Raw genomic sequence first — 22889 nt, 5'->3', positions numbered from 1 at the left:
TATTCACAAGCATTGAGAAATTGGACTGGAGACCAGAACTGACCCTCCTCTTACAGAATAAAAACATTTTTGTTTCTGAAAAGACTCACTCAGTACCGCTTTGGACATAGTTGAAAATAGACTCCTAGTCTAACATACATCCCGCTTACTGGATGGACCTCCTGCATGATAATAACCTGTTCCTTTCTCCAATACCCAAATAGACTCGTGATACTTTTGCTTTAAAAACAAACTGTGATGCGCAGCACGTGACAACATAAACACAATATATGATAGGATGCACCAATAAGCAATCAACAAATTTAAACAAGTTAAAAACCAAATATTTTTATTTCCACTTTAAAAGGAGTTTGCCATATTCTATCAGTCTGTAAAATTGTATGTTGGAAGAAATTAATTGCTGTGGGTTAAACACTAGGGTGTTCGACCCATAGCAATCCCTCTTGCCGGTGGGATTTTCCAGATCCACCAAAGCCAATGGAATGACCAGCTGCATTTTCCAACCCCGTCTCCCTGATAAGGCGGTAAGATTCCACTCTAGATATAGTTGTATCTTTTGGTGGCATCTGTAGAAATGAACTCCATCTGCCTCCATTCAAAGTGGATCTACCAGTGTGATTTTGGAAATGTATTATATTTTGTTTGGAAATGGAACGTCATCCAGACCACTGACAGTAGCTACTAGTACCATGATCTCTGCCACCTCCAGAACAGCAATATCATGGGAACACCAGCACCTCCAAGTTCACCTTCCAATCATTTACCATCTTGACTCAAGGCTTAATCTTAATTATCACTGGATCAATATCCTGGAGCTCACTGTAGAAGCACACTTTGCACATGAGCTTCAATGGCTCAAAGAGACCCACCATCACTTCCTTTGGACAGAAAAGAATCATAAATATTGGCTTTACCTTTTATACCCCAGAGAATGAATAGCAACAAAACTTTCCTTTTCCCTTTGCTCCTATCGATAGTTCCAATAATGGCTTGGTTGAGAATAGAAACTTGTCAACTAGGAAACCAAACTATTACCAATATACAGCACAATGCTTTGGGCTCGGATTCAACATCAAACCTGGAGGCTCATTAATCGTTAACACAAGATTATAAAATGATGAAGGATACCTTTATTCTTCTAGAAAGATCATTTTGCAGCAGCATTCCATTGCATTTTTGCTATTTCCAGGAGTTCACAGCTCCATCTAAATGTTTATTACAACCATTAATCACTCACTAGAGGGTAGAATTTTGTATTGGTCTAGGTCAGGTAATATAATTACCTCTAGTGACCAAATTACCACCTTGTGATCACATCAGGAGGCAATACTCATCCAAAGTTTGATTACAGTTTAACCCTGACTTGTTTCGCTGACTGTTGCTCTGTTTGGTTGGACATGTTTTGCATCAATGCTACCAATTCTTCTAGGCCTTGTTCAGCTTCATCCTTTGCTATTTTATACCGTTCGTGGGGTACATGTATCATCAATTTTTCCTTCCTACATTTAACACTTTTACACTTCTTGGTATTAAAATTAATTGGCCTTAAAACTGAACAGCACTCGAAAACAGGTACCACAATGTGTAACTAAACTGCATCCATTGCTTCCCACACAGGTAACATGCAAGCTTACCACTGCCTTCTTAACTGCAACCAGCACTTAATATGCTGTCAAATGGTTGCATGTCTCAGCAGGGAGCCCAAGTTTGTGTAAAACTATTACTGCTTAAAGCTAGCTGCAATCTTAAAGTCACCCTGAACCTTGTAAAAAGGAAGTGCATTCTAGGTTGAGTAGGTGCTATAACTGTTTAAAAAAGACCACAGCAAGACTTCAGGACAGAGATATTCAAATACAAATACAAACTTCAAAAGAGAGAGAATAGAGACAACACAGGAAAGCCGGAAGGTGATTGGTTTGTGAGTAACTGCTCTCAGAGAGAAGTGTATAAATGGCTTGTAAACAATTACAAATATGGAAATTTTGGAACTTAGTGGTAAAGTCTATTTTATTAGTGAGGTTTAGATGACTGAAGTGATGGCGAGGGGAGACACTAAGTGAAAAAAAGGGAAGTAAGCAATTAAATAATTAATTGAAGGCATTAAGGCTGACAGGACAGGCAATGTGTTGTGACTGCAAAATATGGGTGTATATGGATGCCAGTGTGATCCAGGACAAGCACACTTGTATTAAGTGTCTGTAGTTTGAGGACCTTCAGCTCACAGTCATTGAACTGGAGGCACAGTTTCAGACATTGCAATACATCAGGGATGTGGAAGCTTTCTGAGTTACTTTGTACCAGGAGGTGGTCATACCCCTTAGGCTAGAGTCTTCTGATTTGGTCAGTGGTCAGGGACAGGAAGATGTGGCTGTCAGTGAGGCAGGTAATGGGACCCAGAGGGCAGCAATGCAGGAGACTCGGTCCTTGCAATTGTCCAACAGGTTGGAGGTTCTTTCAGTTTGCTTGGATGAGAGTATGGACTGCATGATAGATGAGCCAGCTGAGGGTCATGAATGAAGACCAGTCCATGACTCCAACCAGCCTCCCATTCATTGACACTGTCTACATTTCCCACTGCCTCTGAAAAGCAGCCAGCATAATCAAGGACCCCCGCACATTCTCTCTTCCACCTTCTTCCATTGGGAAAAAGATATAAAAATTTGAGGTCACATACTAACCGACTCAAGAACAGTTTCTTTTCTGCTGCCATCACACTTTTGAATGGACCTACCTTACCTTAAGTTGATCTTTCTCTGCACCCTAGCTATGACTGTAACATTTCATTCTGCACGCTTCCCTTTTCTTCCCAGTATGCTTTGTCTGTATAATGTGCAAGAAACAGTGCTTTTCACTGTATACTAATACATGTGAACATAATAAAATCAAATCAATCAGGGCACTGTGGTAGAAGTCATTAAATTGGGGCAAGTAAATAGGAATGTAGTGGCAGTAGGGGATAGTATAGTCAGGGCGATAGTGACAGTTCTCTGTAGCCAAGAGCAGAGACCAGATGGCTGTGTGGCCCGCCCACCACTAAATTTCAGGACATCTGCTCTGGGCAGCAGAGGAATGTGCAGTGGAAATGGGAGGATCCAGCTGTCATGGTCCACATTAGTACCAACAACATCGGAAGGGCTAGGAAAGAAATTCTGCTGAGGGACTATGAGCAACTTGGGGCTAAATTATAGAGCAGAGTCTCAGGAATAATAATCTCTGGATTACCATCTCAACCACAAACAAATTGGCGTAGGTTAAATAAGATTAGAGAAATGAATACATGGCTTAAAGATTGGTGTGAGAGAGGTGGGTTTTGATTCATGGGGCAATGGCATCAGTACTGGGCAAAGTGGGACTTGTACCATTGGGATGGTCTACACCTGAACTGTACTGGGACCAGTGTTCTGAAGAATCATATACTAGGGCAGTAGAGAGGGTGTTAAATTAAATAGTAGGAAATATAGCAAAAAAAGTAATAGAGCAGGGCAGCAATTTGCATTATGATTACCAGAGAGTGACAAGGGTGAGAACATAACAGTGCATCAGTAGATAAGGCCAGAGTTTGCAAAAATGGTAAAAGAGGGCCTTGAACTTTCTATCTGAATGCATGCAGCACTTGTAATGCAAGAAATGAATTGTTAGCACAGATAGAAATAAATATATATGACCTGATAGGTATTACAAAGACATGGTTGAAAGGTGACTAAGGATAGAGATAAGGAATGTTAAAGGTAAGAGGTCACTTATGGGAGTAGTATACAAGTCCCCTAACAGTAGTTACATTGGAGGATAGAGCATACAGGAAGTAATAAATGGAGGCATTTAAGAAAGATACCACAATAACCATGGAGGGCTTTAATCCACATACAGATAGGGAGAATTAGATTGGCAAAGGTAGCCTGGAAAATGAGTTGAGTGTTTTCAGGACAATTTCTTAAAATAGTACATACCACACCAATCAGGGAGCAAGCGTTCCTAGACCTCGCAATGTGCAATGAGATAGGATTAAAATATTAAACTCACGGTAAAGGAGCATCTAAGTGGCAGTAATCACAACATGATAGCACTCTACATTCAGTCTGAAAGCAAGACATGTGAGTCTGTCAAATAAAGGTAACTACGAAGGCAGTGCTGGCCAAGGTGAACTGGGAAACTAGATTAAAAAAGGTAGCACAGTAGGGATGCAGTACGAGGAGATATTTAATAACACTTAGCAAAGATTTATCCCAGTGGAAAAAAAAAGGGTCTTTGAGAAGTATGTATCATCTATGGCTAAATAAGGAAAATCAAGAATGATATTAAATTGAAAGAAACACTATACAAATCTGCAAAGATTAGTGGTAGGATTGGATATACTCAAGAGGCAGAAAGCAGAGTATGAGCGAAAACTAGTTACTGATAGAAAACAGTTCATACTAGTAGTTTTTTTTATTCCAATTCATTCAAATTAAGTCCAATTCAGAGTCTCAACAAGCTGAGACGTTCCTGATCCAAGCTAACAAGACAGGGCTATCACCTCCTGTCTTGGGCTTGATCGACATGATCCAAGCTGATTGGAGTAGGCATTGGACTTCCTCCAAGGCTTGACCTCATTTGCATCTCAGCCAAAAGGCCGAGATGCTGCTTTTAAAAATTGCTTCAAATGAAGCTAAAATGTAACCTAATGACTTCAACCAAGCACAGCATGTCAATACTACCTTTGATCTTAGCCAAAAGGCCGAGAAGCGATACTAGTACTTGAATAGGAAAATAACTATAGTGTTAGCTCTCCAGAGAGTGAGTGAATGTTGGGAATTGACAATGGAAAACAAGGAAATGGCAGAGGCGTTAAACGGATATTTTGTGTCTGTCTTAGAAGACTTAGAAAATTTCCCAATGATATTTAAAAATCAGAAGGTGATAGGGAGTGATAAACATCAATAATTACCATTACCAGGGAAAAGATGTGAGGAAATCGATTAGAACTAAAGGCCAACAAGTTCCCAGGTTTGGATGGACATCATCCAAGGGTCTTATAAGAAGTGGCAGCACAGATAACAGATGCATTGGTTATTCCTTAACTTCTGGAAGGGCACCAACTGATTGGCCATCTAATGTAACACCTTTATGCAAGAAAGGAGGGAGACAGAAAGCAAGAGACTAGGCCAATTAGCCTAACATATGTCACAGGGAAATTGTTAGAATCCATAATCAAGAAGGTTATAGCAGGATGCTTAGATAATCAGGATGTAAACAGGCCGAGCCTGCATAGCTTAGTGAATGGGGAATTTTGTACAACTAATCTATTGATGAAGTAATTCAAAGTAGCTAAAGGGGAACAAGTAATTGTGGTGTACTGGATTTCCAAATGACATTTGATAAAATCAAAGATTATCAGGACATAGAGGGGTAACATATTGGCAAGGAAGGGTTTTGTTTTTAGATTGGCATGCTGTGACTAGTGAAGTGCCACAGGAATCAGTGCTGGGTCCTCAAGTATTTACAATCTGTATCATTTACTTGGTTGAAGGGCCCAAATGTATCGTAGCTAAGTTTGCCAATGACAGAAAGATAAGTAGGAAAATTTGACATCAAGGAGGGAGAGAGTCTGCAAAGGGATGCAGACAGATTAAATGAATGGGCCAAGATTTGGAGTATAGTATGGATAAATGTGAAATTGTCAATTTTGGCTGGAAGCATAGAAAAGCAATATTCTATTTAAATACAGCCTAATTACAAATTTAGTGGTGCAGAAGGATCTGAGTAACTTGAGACATGAGTCACAAAGTTAGCATGCAGATACAGCAAGTGATTAGGAAGGTAAATAGTATGTTGGTGTTTATTGTAAGAGGAACAGAGTACAAAAGTATGAACATTTTTCTGCAGCTATACAGGTTCTTGATGAGACATCTGGAATACCGTGTACAGTTTTGGTCTCCTTATTTGAAAAGGAGATATAATTGCTTTAGGGTCAGTTCAGAGAAGGTTCATGTTACTCATCCCTGGGATGAAGGGCTTATCTTATGAAGAAAGGTGGAACAATTTTGACCTATATTCATTGGAGCTTACAAGAGTTAATCTTATTGAAAAATATAAGATCTTAAGGAGGCTGGATATGGTGGGTACTGGAAGGATGTTTTCTTTTGTGGGGAAAGTAGAACTTGGAGACAAAACTAAGACATCTCCCTTTTAAGCCAAAGATGAACAGAATATTTTTCTCTCAATGTCATTAGAGTGTGGAATTCTCTTCTCCAGATGGTAGTGGAGGCTGGAATTTTAAATTTATTCAAGGCGGAGATAGATTGATTTTTGTCAGGGAAGTCACGGGGGGGGGGTGGGGAAGAGGCAGTGGTTGCAGTCAGGAAAGTGGAGCTGAGACCACAACCAGATGAGCCTTAATCTTATTGGATAGTGGAACAGGATCCAAGGGCTAAATGGCCAACATGTGGTTTTAGTCCCATACTCCAGTGCAAGAACACAGAAAGAAGATGGAACAGAGGGACAGGATGTGCTCCAAGCTTCACTTATATTTGGATGCCTCGCTTGAGGTCAACAAGGAGGCCTCAGTCCTTTTATTCATAGGCCATGAATTGCTGTGGACAACTGAAAAGCAACGAGAACAGATTGATTCAGCTATACTAGATGACTAGCTTCCAGGATCTGGAAGCAATTCCACCAGGAATTCTATGCCTTAGAAGCCGTCAAAATTAGTGAATTCAAATGTTAATTCATGCCAACTGCTGCACTAAAGTCATGCCTTGCTCTGAATGCACTATAACTCCATGACTCATCTACCAACACGACTCCTATGGCACATTCATAGCTCCACCACACCTTCTCACACTTAGTTGTGCTGCAAGCCACACTTCCATCTCAAAGTCTGCACACACTGCCAGCTATTCAGCCACGAAAGCCAGATCACTCAAGATGCTTTGCACCGCGTTCAGTGACACACATCCTGCTCTTTCTAGTAGGCAAGCTGGTGTACACTAGAAGACAGCAGCAACTAACCGAGGCGGGGGGTGGGGTGTGCGTGTACGTGAGATGAAATGGGTAGTGTTGTATGACCAAACTCCAATAGAGAAGATCACCATAATTGGAGCAGCCATTGCCTTGAGTTGACCAACATTAAAAATTGCTCTCTTGCAGTGATAATGGGGGTCCTGGGGGCAGCTGTAATGGGCTGTGAGTGGATACTCTGCCCCAAGGGATAGGATGTCCCACCCTCAAGAGCTACCAGTTCTGATTCTAGGCGAGCAGGCAGTACTTGCAAGATGGCACATCTGCAATCAATGGCATCCTACAAACTGGACAAGCCTGCAATCTTTACAAAACCACTTGCTTCACCTTGACAAGAGGAAACAAAATCTATTCAGGCCTCCTGTAATCAGTGGACAACTAGGAGATTTTGCAGATATTGCTTCTAGTCTGGAAGGAAATTGCACATAGGAAGCATCTCACTGTGGTTGAAGTAGGAGAATTGCTCCCCAAGCATCCTAAGTGAGACGGCCTCCTCCCACAAACCTTTCTCCCTCTCTACCGCCCCTCCCCACAAACACCATCCTCTTCAGTCTTCCATATCTTGTCCTGCTCTATCATCTTGGCTCATTTTCCCTGTCATGCTACGGTCTATTGAGATGTAAAGTACTGCACCCATTTTGGAAACCAAATGGTTTGTGTAGAATCCTCCAAGTCAGGACAAAGTTCTGCAGCAAATGTCACACCACATTAATTAACTTTGGCAACTACCAAACTGTTCTACTATTGCAGCGAGAGCCAGTAGAAATCAGTCATTCACGAACATGAAAGTATGTGACAATCCACATTAAGGTGAGATGGGGTGGTGGTGTTCCTTCTTGCTGCTCAGCACATCTTTAGCTGTGCAAGATTGAGGAGGGGGGAGGAGGGGGGAGGGAGGGAGGGAGGGAGGGGGGGGGGGGGTCGGTCATCATGTGGTGCAATACTGATCGCCACAGTCTGCCAACTCTGCATACCTCTGGAAGATGCCCCATGAACACACACCAAAATACCAATTAGCGCCAGAGATGTGTGTACGCGCCTTGATGCAATTTGGGAAGCAAAAACCACACTCAGCTCCGAGAAACCAGCTGTCATGTAGCCTAAGTTGACAACCACTTTTTGTTTAGTCCACTCACGTATTATGTCCAACTCATTCTGTGACTACTGAGATGCCTCCCAATGGGAGTTCATTGACTTTCACTTTAAAAATATTACTTGTCCTTCACAAAACACCACAGAATATGTTGTAAAACTCACAATAGGGGCAACTTCTTGTTGAGCTATACCAATTTGATAACACCACATCACGGACCACTCTTTATAAACCTTCATCACAATCTGGACTCATTTTCTATCATTAAGTCTCATGTGACAGCAGGATGGCTTCACTGATTGTAACACAGGCATAATGCTTAAACAGGATATTAAAAACTCCTGATGACAGATCTTTTAATAGTGCAAGACATGTAGTAACCCAAGACCAAATTTTCTCTTTCATAGGAGTTTATTAAATGGCACAATTTATTCAGAAAGATAGCAGAACACCTTCTGAATCAAAATAGCTCCTCTGAATCTTGCTGTTCTTATAAATCGTTAACATGTGGCTAGTCTTTTTCCTCATCAATTTGTAAGCTGATTCTACTTCAGCGGACATAAAACAAGTTATGCTTCATATTCTCCATTGAGGGGAAAAATAATGAGAGAATTTACAGCACAGAGAAGACCATTTGGCCCATCTTGTCCATGCCAGATAGAGGACACCCAAACGCCCCTTCTAATCCCACCTACCTGCACCCAGCCCATGGCCCTGTAGCTTATGGCACTGAAAGTGCAGACCCAAGTACTTTTTAAAAAGAGTTTAGAGTATCTGACCACCACCAGTTGCTGCTGTGAGGGCATGATTTTGGGAAAAAAACATCAGATATGTTAGATTTCCTCATTCTAAAAATGGTTGCTAAACACCCAGTCCATGGGAGAAGATCCATCCAACCCTATATGAGAGGATAAGACAAAAAAAACCAGTTGTCCCAGAAAGCTCTTCCACCTATTCCACGATGACTTGTCAAACCAGGAAGTGGTGGCGCTTCCAGGCTTTGCTCGTCTATAGGTTTTGCCAGAGATGCAAGGGGTGATTTTCTATTGCCAACCACCCTTCAACTGCCTGAAAAAGAGGGCAACTGGTGCCAATCACTCCTGTGCAAAATATGCAGGAAGCTGCTTAAATATACAAATGTGGATCTACACCTATTGCAAGAGCCTAGTTGCAACTTTTAATGAGAACTGCGTGAAGTATGAATAGCACATGCCATCCCACTTGCTCTAGGCATTCAGTCCTCAGAGGAGACTGCTAGAAACCTCTTCAGATAGATACTTTGTTTTTTTGAGGGGGGGAATTTATGAAATCTCAATGCAACATTTATCAAAGAATCCACTTTGGTTGCATTGACAGTTCTGGGTGAGGTTAATAGGGCTGAATGGCAACTTTAGTGTTACCACATTTGTGTCAAGTACTGCTGACTTGTACTGAATCTTTCCCAGATATGCATTTGCTATCCATCTATGGTCCATAAGATGTTCCTCAGTACCTCCACTTAAGTGCATGCTCATCTAATATTCTTTTAAGTGCAGGCTTAGGCGCGAGCAGCTGAATTCTCCTTAGCCTCTTCTCCCCTATAAAAAGAACCGTGTGACTTAAGGAGGTAGCCACAGCCACCTACCTCTGTGTAGAACCATCATTTTGGCAGGTCATTGACTGTGAACCAAACAACCCCTCACCTCCTGCTTTGTACCTCTAAGTAGTTACACAGGTCCAGTCCCCACTTCCGCTCAATGATGTTTGCAATATATTTCCTCAACCATTTCTCACAATTACCCCTTTCATTCAGTCTCTTTCTTCCAGTACTATCATTACCCCTTTAAAGTAACATCAGGGTTGATAACCAACAGGTCTCAAGTAAGATGTTCTTTTTCCCACCCTATTCCCCCAACTCAACAGCCATTAAAGGCCCATTCTAGGTATAATTCCTGCTTCTGTGTAGGTTTTCTCCCCCCTGCTCTCCCCAACCCCCAGGCTTCTGTAGCATACTTGGGGCAACGCAAGCTGTATTTAAACATATTTAAAGTGGTTGAAATGGCAATTTATGGCAGTGTCTGCATCGAGACCTCACAGTAGACAGTCTCCTGCAATTGCCTGCCAGAAGACTTAAAATAAATCCAACCTAGTTTACACAGTACACAGTTTTTAAACAAACTGACTTGTAGATAAATTAACTGATCCCACTTAGCTGCAAGCAACCATTAATTTAAATCTGTAAAGCAACAATGAATTGATTAATAGATAAACTTACTATCACTGAACATCATCAGAACCACAATGATAGCTCCCTGGAGCACTCTTTAAAACTCATATTACAGATAACTTCCATCTTGTCAAAATTTATAAGCTTGTCCTTATGCAGTATAGATTTCAATCAATTAATTTAGAAACCCGAGAAATAGAAATATTCTCTCAAGTAAGGATTACAAATTCTCAAACTTTTGTGCACAAAGGGGATCATAAACTGTCAGTTATTGTCAGACAAAGCATATGGCCTTTTCCAGAACATACATATAATTTGCATAGGATAATGATGCTCAATTATGTTTTCTCCCTCTCAGTTAGGCATATGTCTTACACCACCTGTTAGGATTACATCATCGACCACCACTTGTCGCACTGCCTAAACAAAGTACTATCCCTTGTATTGTTAACATTCAAGAGGCTGATGTCATGCCAACTGATGTCATTGTTATTATCTAGCTCCACTGCATTACCATAGCGACAAGGCAGGTGGAGGGCTTCAAGTCAGTGCCAGACGCAAAGGGAGGAGGAAATTACTGAGAAAGACCAAGCCCATCTGTTCAGTGAACCAACCTGCCCTTCATAAGTTTCCTAATAATCCAAAAAAGGACAGCAGTTGTGCCATCGCTTCCTTTGTTGTCACCTATAAACCAGACTCAGCAAACTGCCCAATTATAATGGTCAGTGCAAATTTTCAGCTACCCACTTTATTAAACATCAAAGTGCACAGTGGCCCCAGAAGAGCAACTTTGAGGTTTAATATTTATTTTTGACCATTTAGTTTATCCTCACACCAAACATTTTGGTGTCTGGTAGCAGGTTAATCAATATTCCAGTTTTCATTTAGCGGAGCAGTTACCAGATGGTATAAAGGGAAAGGTTGTTGCCACATAAAGTTGGATGATTGAATGGACAATAATAATTGTTCTATAGACATCCCTCGCTCTCTGTGCTCAAACTGTAAAGTCTGAATTCCACAGATGTAATCGAAAGTGGACAAACACATTTTGAACAAAGGACTGTATGTTCGATTGAAGGAGACAAACCTAGAGGTTCAAATATATATTGGATTAAAATGTGAGTGTGGGTAGGCAAAGATACAAACAACCCAACGGCATTTGACTTTTGATAGGGATAAACCACCTCTACTGGTTAGGGAGTAAACAGCAAGGGCCATCATTTTAAAATCGTAACCAAGAGAGTGATGAGCAGGTTAGAGGAAATTTCTAATGCAAAAACATTATTAAAGCATGGAGCCCTCTACTAGAAAGTGTGATTAAGGCATGTTTTAAGAGAATAGTGAATACATATTTGACCCATGGAAAAAGAACACAGCAATGGGGAATTAATTGTGGATTTTGCGCAAAGGGACAAGGTATGCTAAATGTCTTCTGTTGTGAAAAAGGCACAGTTCTACATGGTTAAAAACATTTGGGCCTGCTGAAGAAAGAAAGAAAGAAATATTAAACCTTCGATAATTGAAAGTCCCTGAGCCCAGATTAAGAAAAAGCTTTCAGCTCCTTAGGAAATTTTCACAAGAGGCCAAATTAGTGGAACAAACTGCATGGAAGAAAGCACCACACTCTGAAATAGCCACGGGTACATTTTTACTTCAGCAAAGGTGCCTTTTTATAAAATACAAAGTAGTTTCATAGAAGGGATGAATAGGGGGAGGGGCTTCCACAGAAGAAAGCTATAAGGTCAAAGATGCCAGCCTCTTAATGCAGACGGAAAAATAATTTTCAGGGCACTTTACCTTTACAGTCCAGTTACTAGAAGTTCAGATGGAACATGGCAACAAAAGGTGCCAAGGACTTCACACAAGTAGAGCAAGTATTCTGCAGGATGGCTTTGCAAATTAATTACAGAAATGCTTCAGTTCTACAGACACTGAATTGTTTCAGTGCACTTGAGGATTTTTCTTCCATTTGAGCTTTGCATATAATAAGATTTTATGGCCTTTAGAAGCCAGGCAGATGGTTATGATGAATAAGCAGTAAATTACAGAATATTCTTATTTTAAAAGGGGTGTGATTTTATATTTAAAATGAAGTGGCAAATCTTTACTTACAAGGTACAATGTTACAGATTTTTGATAAACTTAATGGCACCATAGTAAATAAAATTATTGATGTTCCTTACTAAACATACTAACATCATGTGCACTACACATTGTTAAGTTTGGGGTGTACAGTTTGATTATTTTGCAAATTTTAATTCCATCCAAAAAAAATTCAAATTGAATCCAATTCATGGCCCCCACAAGAGATCCAAAAGATCCAAGCTGACAAGATGAGGCATTGCACCCCATCCTGGGCTTGATCTGACACTTTGTCTTAGCCAATAGGCCGAGATGGCTTTTGAAAAATTGCATCAGGCGACACCTCGGTTAAACCTCATCGGCTAACTTGATCATTGACTCTACCGTAGCCTGCCTGATCATTGACTCTCCCCTTGTAAAGACAAGGAACTATACCACGCCATTAACAATGTGTGTTCTGTTACCAATATGGAAGAGAGTCAGTCCCATTAAAGTGCCAAGAGGTAATCAGTTGACATATTTAAATGCTATACCTGGACCAATTCGAGATCAAATTATTTTTGTCAAGGGACAGGAAGGTAAGCACAAGATGCCACACAGCTAATGCCCTGGTGGTACAAATCAACCAGCAGTTTGTGTGATTTGCAATTCACAAAGTCGTCTCTTCCTCACTACAAATTGCTAGTCCTTTTTCAGATCAATAATGTTGTTTGTCCTCAGATTCTGATATTTTTCAATGCAAGGTGCGGCACAAAAATCAGCAGATTATAAAAAAGTGCGACACTCATATGATGCCCAATCATGCCCAAACTGACTGTTACACACTAACTAGAATTTGCTGGAGTGGAGCATCTCATGCCATGTCCCGTTAGTTAGGCTTGTTTGTCTACATATTGTTTTTTTAAAATCTGCCCACAAATTTGTTGTCAATGTGAGTAGATAACATCACAGTGGGGGCAATAAGGTATTGAAGGCTCTTGAAAACAACAGAACAAACAGGGTCTCTCCAAAAAGATTAAGGGTTGAGATGTAAAAAAAAAAGAGGATGGTTGCATGTGAATGGATAAATCAAACGTCAAATCAGATATAGAAAGAGAAATAAAAATCAGGGAACAACAATTTCATTGAGAGTGAGTGAACGAATAATTAATGTGCAAATGCAGCATTGTCATGAAATTCAAAGGAAAGTTCATCTCAAAATGCCAATTCCACATTGCTAATACCACAATGATACAAATCAGCCAGCAGTTTGTGGTGATTTGCAATTCACAAATTATCTCTTCCTCACTATAAGTTGCTAACTTTTTGCACGTTGAAAAATATATCAGGATCTGAGGACAAGCAGTACCATCATCAAAATCTGGTCTTCCAATATACAGAATCACACTAGCAGATCTCCAATGATACCAGAATATCAGATCCTATGCTAGAAGGGGGTTGTTAAGTGCGTGAAAGTATGAGTGGCCAAGATCTTACTCCTGACATAAGTATGATTATTTCCTGAAAAATGAGATTGCGCTTTCGTCACTTAGTGGAAGTAAATATGTCTATTTAAGTTTATGAATTTTATTCTCAATAATTTCCCACTAAAGACAGTGGAGACTTGCTCAAATAAAACCCTTGCATGGTTTTGTTAAAAGCAAGTCTCGCCATTATTTTAAAAAAATAGGAATTTCTACATACTGCCTATTTAGATTTATAGCCAGTGAATTACGTTTCCTGAGTAAAAAGTGATATGTCCGAGAAATTGCTACAAGTCAAAAAAGCTCTGGCTTCTTAAATAGGTATAGACCTCCAATAAAAATGTACTTCAGGCATTTTCTGCTGTACAGGCAAGTTTAATAGTGTTGTGTCTTTTATGTCTATTACATCTAAACCTATTTCCAACAGAAGTAACTCAGCCTCATACAAAACGCAAGTTGGCAATGAAGAAAAACCAAATCTATATATTTTATACAAGCAATTTGTTGCTTTAGCCACTTTTTTTTAAAATATAGGCTGCTGTTGTTGGGTAAGCTTTTTTGATGGATATTTTTTAATCCCTGTTGTTGCCTGCGATTGATATGTTTCCTGCCTGTTGTGATTTCTTGCTGGTTTTTGAAGGTAAAAACCTGAAACAAATAGCTTAAAGTTTGACATAAAACGAGTTTATAGAACTGTAGCACCCAAGCAGGAGGTATGACAGACAAAATGCCCACTTATTGTTTTCAGAGACTGTACATGGATGCAAGTGAATCTGGAATTAAAAACTTTTAATGCACATCAATGTTATTTTTATAAATCAGAAATATCTGCAGAAAATCAATATTATAGTATCCATAATGGAGAATGTAGCTTGGATAATTATCTAGTGCTCACTTTATTTCGGAGGAATCAGAACTATTATTTTAGGTAATGTGTACTAAATTGGAATTTTAATAGATCAAAGAAGTCATTAGCTGATAGAGCTGACTAATTGTCATTTCACAGTCTGCTCTACAGGTGCCAGAAACTAGAATGTCATGACAAAATGTAACGCGACAATTACTTTTGAGTACAAATAGTCCCAAAAGCACCCAGTTTAATTTCCTGTGATCTCTGATTGTTCTTTAACATTCAGGTCATTTTAGCATTAAAACCAGCAACTGATTGCACAAAGTTTTAGCAGAAGACATTTAAACATGCCTTTTTTTTCAGGCATGCCTTCACACCATTTAAAGATCCCTCAATTCCTGCAAAGTGCGACATAATTAAAAACATTCAGACTAAAGCAATTGTTTTTACTTCATGTTACTTGGTGCAACTATATTTCAAATGTACTTATATTCGATCTGAAGAGCAAAGGGAAGAATGAAGTTGAAGAACAAAGTTCAATTACTCCAAATACTTAATGTATTTGCAAAAAAAAAATCAAAAAGTACTGGACATTGTTAAAACTTTGTTTAATTCTACAACTTTAATAGCTTGAGATCATCAGGACTGACTAACAAAAAGCAGAATGCATACACAAATCAGTTATAAGCAAATCTTTCAACGTCCTGATACAAGCAAATTATCAGAAGTCCCTCCTGACTCAATAGGTTATATGCAAATTTGGTGAAAAATCAGCCTGGTTCCTGTTTGCTTATTTAAACTATTTCCAGTTCATGAGAGCTTTGTGCAATCGGAACTGTTATCAACACCCTCCCCTCCTGAACAATTATCAATTCAAACTTAAAGTAATTCAATCCCACAAACAACTGTGGGCCTCCCGATCAATTTATATCCAGATGCCTCTGCGCCACTGAAACAGTAATAGCCCCACTAGGCAATACCAAACTTGGAGTGGACAACATCCAGTCCTGGGCTCTAGACTTAGACAGGTCATCTCTAAGCAACAGTGTTTACAAACATAAACGGGGATTGGATACAGGCACAGTCATTTCGATTATAAATATACACTGATCCTTTGAAGAGTAAAGCTGAAAAAAAACCACACTGAATCTCACATTCTTCCTTAGATGTGGTGCATTAATGTAAAGATAATTTTTAAAAAATTTAAGTAGTTTAACTTTTAAAAATTCAGTGCCAATGAACTATAAAATGCTTTTTACTTAGTGCTGTTTCCTTGCCCTTTCCCCACATTTTAAGTCTGATGTAGCTCAAGCCTTAATATATTTCCCATGCTTGCAAGTTGTTTTCTTCAAAATTTGGCCAAGTCACTTGTTGTCTTGCACTTTCGTTTGTAACTATAACACATCAATTTGGAGGTCATGTTGACTTTTAACTCCTTGGGCATCAAACAAAGAGAGGATGAATGTGCCAATAGGTCCATGGGTACCTGTTATGTCTTTTGCCACTGGTATTACCAGGGTGATAATTTGATTTATTACTATGATGTGACCTAGATACAGTGAAAAATAGTTTCTTGTGAGCTACACTGACAGAACATACCATTCATAGAGTACATAAAGGAGAGGGAGACGAGAGAGTGCAGAATATAATGTTACAGCCATAGCTAGGGTGTAGAGAAAAATCCGCATAATATAAATTAGGTCCATTTGAAGGTATGATTGCAGCAGAGAACCTGTACTTGAGTCAGTGGATTATGAAAAGGAGAATCTGGGGGACAGCATTGCATGGTCCTTACAAAATGCATTTCTTCCTATTCATTGGAATGAAAGGAAAGTTAGGCGAGGCAGGATCCTCCCATCACCTGTATCTTTCTGTGTTTTTGTTCTTTAACACCCATGCGGTAAAGGCCAAAGATTGTCCCATGTCTTCTGAACTAGCTCTGAAATTCAAAACACAGCTGTATTTCCGTCAATGTGTGAGGAAGGGAGGAACCTAATGGAGGGATATGTCAGTGCCCTCTTTTTTAGGTCGTTATCTGTACATGCAGATTTGTGTTTTGGCACTAAAGAGGGAAAAACTGTTTGGCAGATATTATACCAATAATGGCAATTCTACACCTGTTTTCTACAGATGGAAAGATTCCTTCCAGTTTCACAACTATTCCTGCATTTGCCAAGGTTAGTCACCTAGGATTTGAAATGGATTGAAACTATGTTAAATGTACATTCCCCTACAATTAGATTTTGGATACAAATGCAAGTATATTAAAAATCAAACCAAGCATTGTGAAATGAAATATCTTAAAGATTTCTATCTAAACATTACTCAACACAAGACCCACTACTCATTCTGAATAGATGACCAACAGAAGAAGGACCATTGATAGGGCTCAGTTAATTATCCTTTTTAAGATTTCAGAAGCTGCACTTCATTGATCTCCCACTATATATCTACAGACAGATCTGAATAAAGCTCTGGTCTCCATACTGCGAAAAGAAAAGACACACTCAAAGGGTGCAATAAAAGGTCTTTAAGGATGACACTAGAGCTGATGGGATGGAACTATCAGAAAAGACTGAATAACTGGGGGTTCTCTTCCACAGGAAAGTGAAGACTGAGGAGTGACATAATAAAGGTCTTTAAAATTATGAAAGGTTTTGATAGACACAGAGCATTTCCACACATGAGCGAGTCCATAATTAGGACAGTCACTCATAAATCCAATAAAGAATTCAAAGTAATAATAAAAATACAAATAAATCTAATGGGGAAATAAGGAGAAATGTCTTCACTCAGTGGTTAGAATGTGTAATGCATCACCACAGAAAGTGATTCAGGCAAATATCTTAAGATAAACATAGAAAAGATAAGAGAAAAGCGAATAGGAAGATGTGCGAAATGAGGCAAGTATCATAGGAAGATTGTGGGAGTATGAACATCAGGACTGAGTAGTTACATTGAGTGTCCCGTTTGTGTTTTATATAATTCATCCTCAGCTAAGATGACCCCAGCCAGAAAGGAGGATGATTTTAGTACATGCTATGTTACTGAACTCTTAGGAGCAAGCCATTCAACTGAATCATAAGTGATCCATACCTCAAACCTATTTAGCTTTGATAATGTTGCCTAGCAAAAAGTATATTCATCTATCTTGAAAGCTCTAACAATTCCTGCATGCACAAACTTTTAATGGAGAGAACACTAGATTTCTATTATCTATTGCACGAAAAGGTTTCTTTCATAGTGTAGCTCTAATTACAAGATAATAATGGAACTAATAAAAAACATTATTTTTGATTCTTCCACCAGATTAAGTAGTTTCTCTGCACCTTCTCTGTACTAATCTGAACATTTTAAACACATTGTATGGATAGATCAATCTTCCATACTCAAGGCGTAACAAGCCAGGTTTTTGTAATTTGTCCCTTGAATTTAACCCCCTAAGCCTTAGTTATCCTGAGGAACCTCCACTGCACCTTCACTGTGGTGAGTGTATCCTTTCTGGAGGTGTGATATCCTAAACGGAATGCAATATACAGATGTGATCTGATCAACGCTCTGTACAATTGAAGCACTTCCCCTCCCTTTGTACTTCAGCCTTCAAGATTGAGTCAACATTTCATTGTTCTTTGTACCTCTCTACGCACTTTTAATGATTAAGTATTTGGACTCCAAATATTCTTTACTCCTCTATATTTCCAACCTTCTAAAAAATAACTCCCTTGATTTTTTTTAAGGTACAGAATAAATAATTTTATCCATTAGTCCCCTGTCCATCATGCTAATGACCTCTTCAAAAAAAAAATCAATCAGACATGATCTACTCATCACACATCTAACTTAACTCTCTTTGATCTATTTATTCTTGTTCAAACACTCAGTCACTCTGCCTCTCAGGACAGATTCCAGTAACTTGCACGCAACTGATGTTAAACTGTAGGATTTGTAGCAGCCCATTTTCTCCCATCTTCCCTTCTTAAATAATGAGTGGCATTTGCCATTTTCCAAACAAATCTGGAAAGCCTTGGAAAATGACTAATGCATGTATAATTTTCTCACCCATTTCTTTGAACATTCTGCATTGAAAGCCATCAGGTCTCAGCTGCGTCCATCTTTCGTTCTATTATTTTTTCCATTACCATTTTTCAAACTCGGATTAAAAATACCAAGTTCTTGCCCTTGTCTTATTGTTAAACTCTTGTATCACCCATATTTTGTTCCCTTCCTGCACAGTGGAAAGCGGTGCAAAATCCTAAACAGCCTTCATTATTGTTTTACCTTCACTCTTTAAATGAAACCATATTCCCCTTTATCCACTCTCTATCTTAGTAGATTTACAAACACATTGTTAGCCTTGGTATCCTTCGTTTTGCTCCCCATGAGCACTTAGTATTTCTTTGCATTCGGTACTTTAACGGTCTGCTTAATTTCCACTTTTTGCACATTTGCGTAAGCCTTGTCTTTACGCATGATATTGCTTATATCATTTGTTAAGAAGGTTGCTTAGCTACAAGTAGAGCCCATTTCCTCTGGTCTCTCCTCATCACTAAGCCTCTAGTTCCTGGAAGCATCTTAGTAAGTCTTGTCTGCAACATCTGTATGGTCTTGATATCTTTCCAAAACGTAGGGATTTCAAAATTGGACACATTTAACTAACCCATGGACAAACCAATCACTTATAAAGGTTTACCATCATCTCTGCTTCTGAGTATTCTGTTCATCATTTACAAAGCAGTCTCTCTTGCCCATGGTGTTAATATTGTATCACACTTCCATCATATAGTTTCTAATTTGATCTCTCCCATTCTACTTACTACCTTTGCACATGTTCCACCATGGGGCCTCTATTTTTTTCAGGCACGCCAGTGAAGGTCACAGATCTCTCCAACCATGCTCTACAGCCAACCAACAGGAGGAGGAATGCTGTGGTGAAACTAGATGGGCAATATCACTTATTTTTCATTGTCCTTGAAACAAAACCCACTGCTGGAAAAAGTGCTCCACCTAGCAGCCTGGCTCACACTGGCAGAATTCAATCCCAACTGTTGCGGACAGATTTGAGTGACAAGCCGCTTTAGGATTCAGAGCCACATCAATCTGGCCAAGAAGGTCAGCGCTGCAGCTGCTAAGCCGTTTTGCGTTCGGCACTGTAAAGGCCATCAATAAATACTGCTGTTGCTCACTCCTTAACATGATAAATTTACTGCAATGGAATTGAAGAAAAATGCATTTACTGCATTGCATTCAAAACCAAACAAGGTCAATATCATTCATTCCGATATCCCTAATGATGCTGTATCGGAGATTAGGCTCGCCATGCAATCGGGACCTTTCAGAACTTGTTAATACCTGCAGATCATGAATCATCATTAATGGACCTATTCCCCTCGATTTCTGTGCTAGAAAAGCAGTAATGCACAAGCAGCCAGGGTGACGTGCTACACATACTGGATTCGTTTGCAGGATGTTATTCCTGCGCTGCCCCAATGTGACATTGCAAAACGGGATTTTTCATTCACGAACCAGAAATAAACACAGGTCATCTTATTTACTTCCAATCCGATTGCTTTACCCATGAGAAGTTCAGGCGGGTGCCTAAAATGCATAGTGTACTGGAGACTTGAAAAGGGCTGATTTAGTTCCGCAGGGTGGAGTGTTTACAAATGACTTGTCAACTCTTAGTGTGGCTTTATCAGCGGGCAATTGAATATTGAGAAATAAAAGGTTGTACTTTTGATAGCATGCATTATTAACCCACCCCGCAAACCCTTGTCCAAAAACTTTCTCTGATTTAAAAAAGAACATTTCCAAAAGTCTACCTTTTAAAACCAGTGGATCCTTGCCTTCTCGTCTCAAGGACTCCAGCACTATATGGAGAGGCTGAGAGGGCATCACTCGGTTGGGCTCGTTAGTGTTCTCATCGTAAACTATGATCTCCTTGGAGAAAATCCTTTTGTAGGAGTCCTTGCCCTCCCGGCAGGAGATGAGATCCAGCACAGTGATCTTGCCCTGCTGCAGCCTCCTCCTGCTGATCTTGTCCGAGCAGTTAATGTGGACGGCTCCCTGGATGTGGCTTTTGTTGTATTCCATGAAGGGGCGGCAGTCGATGATGACCGGAGCCTGGCTCTGGGAGGACGGGGGGCCCTTGCTGCAGCGGCTCAGCTTCTTGGCCAGCTCGGCGGGGTGGATGGTGCGGACTCCGGGCAGCGGGGGTGAGAGGGGGGCTCCCCCGGTCCCAGCAGCAGCAGCAGCAGCAGCCCCAGCCGGGGGGCTCAGGGTGGTGCCGCCGTTCTCATTGCTGCCGCCGCCGCCGCCGCTGCTGCTGACCATGGGGCTGGCCGCACAGCTGGGACAGTTGGCCGGAGTGCCGAGCTTGGCAGCCGGGGCTGGGAGCAGGTTGGTGCCGGTGCTGCTGCCTCCTCCTCCCTGGCTCTGGTAGCTGGTCACCGTGCAGCAACTAGCGCCGCTGCATCCGCAGGACAGGGAGCGCACCGAGCCGCTAGATGATGGCATATACGTGAAGTTACCGCCTCGGAACGGGAGCTCAGCCGCCGCCGGGCTGCTGGGGGTCGGGCTCCGGGCTGTGGGCTCACCGCCGCCGCCTGCCGCCCTCCTCTCACTCGCTCCGGGGGAAGAAGCCACGTAGCCGCCGCTGTCCAGGCGGAGACGGAGTTGCTGCGGTCTGACCGGCCTCGGCAATGCCACCACCCCGACAATCCGTTCGTCCAGAGGGGATGGAGGCATCAGGATGATGTGCAGGAGCCCCGCTGGCCAGCCGTGCAGGAGGTGGACTGAGAGCGGATCGAGTGTGCTGTCAGCATCAGAGCAGAGGGAGGGGAGGGGAGAGCACTGGGTACACAGGCACGCATTGGTCCTGCCTGCTGCAAAAAGGGGGCAATCGCCGGCTAAAAATACACGGCGGCCACGGGCGCCTGCATTTGGGCAAACGGGAGGCTGGAACACACTGGCTGTCCCGGGGAAGTGTGTTCAATTTAAACTCAGACACACACACAGAGGCGGGCTCACTCAAACTTATCCACAGCAGCAGTGAGTGCGGAAGGAGGAAGCAGCAACTTCACTAGATCTACTTACAGCACTAACTCCTCCTATTTACTCTCTTTATTATGGTTTTAAAGACTTTTTACTCCCCTCTCTCCCCCCGCCTCACTCACTCTCTCTGCCTCTCTCCTTCTCTCACTGCCTCCTCCACTCACTCACTCCGTCCTCCAGTCATTCAATCCTGTCCCTCATTTACTGCTTCCTTCACTCACTCATTTCTCTCCCTCATTCACTGCCTTCTTCACTTATAAACTCACTGTGTCCCTCACTGTCCCCTCCACTCACTCACTCTCTCATTTCTCTCCCTCAATCACTAAGAACGCCGCCGCTGCCACTTTAATTCAGGCAAACTTTTCTAACAGCGCATTCCCTTCACCTGACGGGGCAGGCGGGGCTGCCGGGGTGATTGACAGGGTGAACAGCCTATGGACACTCAAGCTCAGACACGCCTTCCAAAACGTATCCTCGCCCCCTCACCCTGTACCAGCCAATCAGCGGCCGCATGTGTCGAGCGCCGCTCCCTCATTGGTTGTGAGAGGGGCGGGGACCATTGTCCGCCCCGCATGACATCATTGCCAGCCAATGGGCGGCCTCCCGGAATGAAGCCGGTACTTTGCTGTGGACTCAGCAGCGGCCAGGCAGTGGGGCTGTTAAAGGGACAGACAGTAAGAAGCCTCACGACACCAGGTTAAAGTCCAACAGGTTTATTTGGTAGCAAAAGCCACAAGATTTCGGGTCGGACAGACAGCCACAGCAGGGCTAGCTCCCCTTCACCTTATACACTTCTTCTCAAACCATGCATTTCTCGATCAAATCATTCATTGCAGTCACTTTTGCAGCGTTGGTTCCTGACTTGTGTTGGAGCTTAAAGTTTTAAAGTTTATTTATTTGTTACAAGTAGGCTTACATTAACACTGCAATGAAGTTACTTTGAAAATGGCCTGGTCGTCACACTCTGGCGCCTGTTCGGGTATACTGATGGAGAATTTAGCACGGACAATACACCTAATCAGCATGTCTTTTAGACTGTGGGAGGAAACCAGAGCAGCCGGAGGAAAAAGATGCAGATACGGGGAGAATGTGCAGACTGCACTGACTCTATCCGAGGATCAAACCCAGGGTCCTTGACACTGTGAGGCA

General features: G+C 41.3%; 1 protein-coding gene across 1 annotated transcript in view; it reads right to left on the bottom strand.

Annotated features, from left to right (window-relative positions):
- dusp10 (dual specificity phosphatase 10) overlaps positions 1–22127 on the bottom strand; it is a 38789-nt gene extending 16662 nt beyond the window's left edge. Inside the window, exon 1 of the mRNA XM_080199792.1 lies at positions 20510–22127. Within this exon, the coding sequence (XP_080055918.1) occupies positions 20510–21434 (925 nt within the window). The 5' untranslated portion in view covers positions 21435–22127. The remainder of the gene's footprint in view (positions 1–20509) is intronic.
- Positions 22128–22889: the final 762 nt, after the last annotated feature.

Source organism: Carcharhinus amblyrhynchos, chromosome 12 (genome assembly GCF_965287045.1).
Source record: "Carcharhinus amblyrhynchos chromosome 12, sCarAmb.v2.hapA, whole genome shotgun sequence".
NCBI lineage: Eukaryota > Metazoa > Chordata > Chondrichthyes > Carcharhiniformes > Carcharhinidae > Carcharhinus > Carcharhinus amblyrhynchos.
Note: the sequence above shows the minus strand (reverse complement) of the source record. Positions and strands in the feature narration are given on the sequence as shown.